At 34.9% G+C, this 3,097-nt stretch overlaps 1 protein-coding gene across 1 annotated transcript; it reads left to right on the top strand.

The window, feature by feature from the left end:
- Positions 1 to 1,178: 1,178 nt before the first annotated feature.
- LOC132627785 (F-box protein SKIP1-like) lies at positions 1,179 to 2,871 on the top strand. Its single transcript, XM_060343360.1, has 2 exons — positions 1,179 to 1,699; positions 2,089 to 2,871. The coding sequence occupies exons 1-2, from the start codon at positions 1,287 to 1,289 to the stop codon at positions 2,498 to 2,500; spliced, it is 825 nt and encodes a 274-aa protein (XP_060199343.1). The 5' UTR covers positions 1,179 to 1,286; the 3' UTR covers positions 2,501 to 2,871.
- The last annotated feature ends 226 nt before the right edge of the window (positions 2,872 to 3,097 follow it).

Genomic DNA, 3,097 nt, shown 5'->3' with positions numbered 1-3,097 from the left:
GCAAATAAAGGCCAAAATAGGGGTAAAAATGAATGTTTTGAGGTTGTGAGGACTACAAAACTCATGGATCTCCACTTAAATCATCTTAATTAAAGATTGCCCATTTAATATGATTTTTTGATTGTGTAAAAATTCACTTATCTAAATAATGATAAATTTGGTATATAAGACTATTAATATCTTCTTAATTACATAAAAAAAATATTATTTGGACTAAATATGAAAGCTAAAAGTACCATGGAAAAAAAATTCACAAAAAGTGCAATAAATATCAATATACCACAATTTTAGGGACCCTCATATAAATGGATAAGAAAAAAAAGAAAAGTCAAAAGGAAAGCCACATGTCACAATATTAGAGGATCAAATTTTTTGTGAGGACTACAAAAAACTTGGATCCTCACTTATATTAAATAGTAATTTGATAATTTTATCTTATCAATTTATATAACTACTTAAGTTCATGTCACATCAAACATCTAATAATTAAGCACTTTCAACCATGCCTTGGTTGGGTGCATAGTGCATGTTTTAGTAACTATTAACCATATTTTTTGTGTATCTATTTCTTAATAATAAATCTTATTTTAGTAGGGGATTTGCCTTCTGGGTCGAGCTCGTCGCACCGGGCTTGCCTAGTGCGGGTTACCTCTTCTGTGTGGTTTGCGAGCTATTGCACAGAAGCTGGGTTTACCCTGTGCGCACCCGAAGGGTAGCGGCTGCGGGTTCTCATGTCATCAATAATAATAATAATAATAATAATAATAATAATAATAATAATAATAATAATAATAAATCTTATTTTAAAAAGATCGCAACATATTCGAAATAAAGTTACGCATTAAAAAATAACACACTTAAATTTAAACCCTAAAAATTAAAAACTTTAAGCTAATGACAACAAGTCTTCAAATAAAAATGGACTTCGAACACTTTTCAACCACTAAAAAAACGACCCGAAGTTTTGTTTACTCTTAATTTATTGAGCCTACCTTATTAATCACAAAAAAATAAGTAGGGTTCTATATAAAATATTAAAGTTCTAGAATCCCGAAGCATGATTAATTAATGAGCAAAGTAGGAAAAAAGTGTGAAAATTTAAAAAAAAAAAAAACTGAATAAAGTACTATTTTATTGTGTTAAAAGTACTTTGATACTAATTTTTTTTTGTTGGAGTATTTTGATTGGGGTCATGTTGGTTCGGGACTCTTCCTTACCGTTGCCCTTATGATACTTAATAGTGTGGCACAGTGAGTCTTTCTTGAATTGACCGGTGGAATTGAGGAATGATGCAGGTGTCAAGAAAGAGCAGAATGGATAAGATGCAGCAGCAACAAAGGGCATGGGATAATCTACCTAGCACAGCTCTTGTGAATATATTCTCTAAATCCTCCCTCAAAGACCGCCTATGTAACCTCCCCTTTGTCTGCAAATCGTGGCTCAATTCCTCTCGACACCCTCACTGTTGGGCCTCTTTCATCCCAGACTCTTGTTCTGCTGTTGATGCCTTTATTAAATCTAAGGCAGCTTTTGATGGTAGACGCAGCAGCGATCCTCAAGTTGGCATTCTTGGTCTTCAATCTCTAATCGGTAAAGCTGGGGGTGGAGCCGCCCTCACCTCCCTCTATTTCTTCCCTTTCCTCACTTCTCTTGATGCACCTCCCAATGACGACGCTCTTCTTTCCCTCATCGCTCGTTCGTAAGCTCTCTGCCTCAATTAATTGTTCAGCATGTCACATTTCTTTCGATTTGATTAGTTTAACAATTAATTTGTTCTAATAACTTGTTAATAACTTAAACTGTTAAGTTCCCTCATTTGCTCAATGTTATGAATATGGTCACGGTGGAGGACCGATTAGGGAGTTTTGACAAATTACGTTTGGGACTTTGGTTAAAAAGAGCAGGTGATGCCTATAAATAGTAGATGAGATATTCCATTAGGACTTGTGTTATTTTATTTTCATTAGCTATTTTTTTAATAGCAGTCTGTAACCTCCCCTTTCTAATTTTTCTTTTTGTTATTCATTATCAATACTATTTGTTACACTCAATCCGCAAGACTTCTAATGTCGTATTATTTTTCCATAGCTGCCCCAATTTGAAGCACCTATCATTTCATGGATCCTTCCATGCCTCGGAAGATGTTTTATTGGAAGTTGTACGTAGCTGTCCCAATCTGGAACTTGTGGACTTGTCTGATTCACCATACATCATCCCCTCAATTTTAGAAGAGATGGGGATCCATTGTCCCAATATTAGAGGCATTAGACTAAACGGAATTGTGCAACCTCTTCTCTCATCAACAATCATAAAATGCTTCCCAAATTTGAAGCTTTTAAACCTTTCTGATTCAAACATTGGTGACAGAGACCTGCTGACCCTTGTGACTGGTTATTCAAGACTTGAATATTTGGATATCAGGCGCTGCCAAAGCTTGATGCTCTACATGTACATTATTAAGGGAGCTCATCGTCGAATTGCTGAAATTCACTATGATTGAGTCGCTGATGGTTCTCCAATTCTGCTGGTAGATAGCTAATTTGGTTCAGATAAGTCCTATTGCTATTATTCTGCATAACCAGGCGTAAAAGAGATTTGTATTGTGTGCATTAACAAATAAGTTGGTGATCATGTGTAGTATTATTCACAGTTCCTTAGTTAGATAGATTATTGACTTGCAGCTCATACATTTTGCAATTAGAATTATATAGCATGGATGTGAGGAACTGGATGAACTGTTGGGATTAAAGCAGAACTTGCTGGCTTATGATATATAATCATATGTATTATGTATATGTAGTATAACGTTTTATGTCACTCTATCCCCACAAGTGTTAGCATTCAAACATGGAGAACTGAAAGTTCACAGGAGTTTCGAGTTTTAGAAACTTAAACTTGCTGAAGTTCGAGATTGAAATAAATCATTAGAATATTAGAATTTGTCCTGCCAGAGTTTCGTCTAGTAACGACTGTTACCTAACCCTTGTGCTTTGATTTTTCATAATGCCTCGTGATACATCAAGAACTGTTGAAGATCATGTTTTAGTCTTGCTTTTAACCTTGTACATTCTGTCTCTCTTGGTTTTTGCTTTCTCTT

This window comes from Lycium barbarum, chromosome 2, assembly GCF_019175385.1.
Source record: "Lycium barbarum isolate Lr01 chromosome 2, ASM1917538v2, whole genome shotgun sequence".
Lineage (NCBI taxonomy): Eukaryota > Viridiplantae > Streptophyta > Magnoliopsida > Solanales > Solanaceae > Lycium > Lycium barbarum.
The sequence above is the reverse complement of the archived record's forward strand: the minus strand, read 5'-3'. Positions and strand labels throughout refer to the sequence as shown.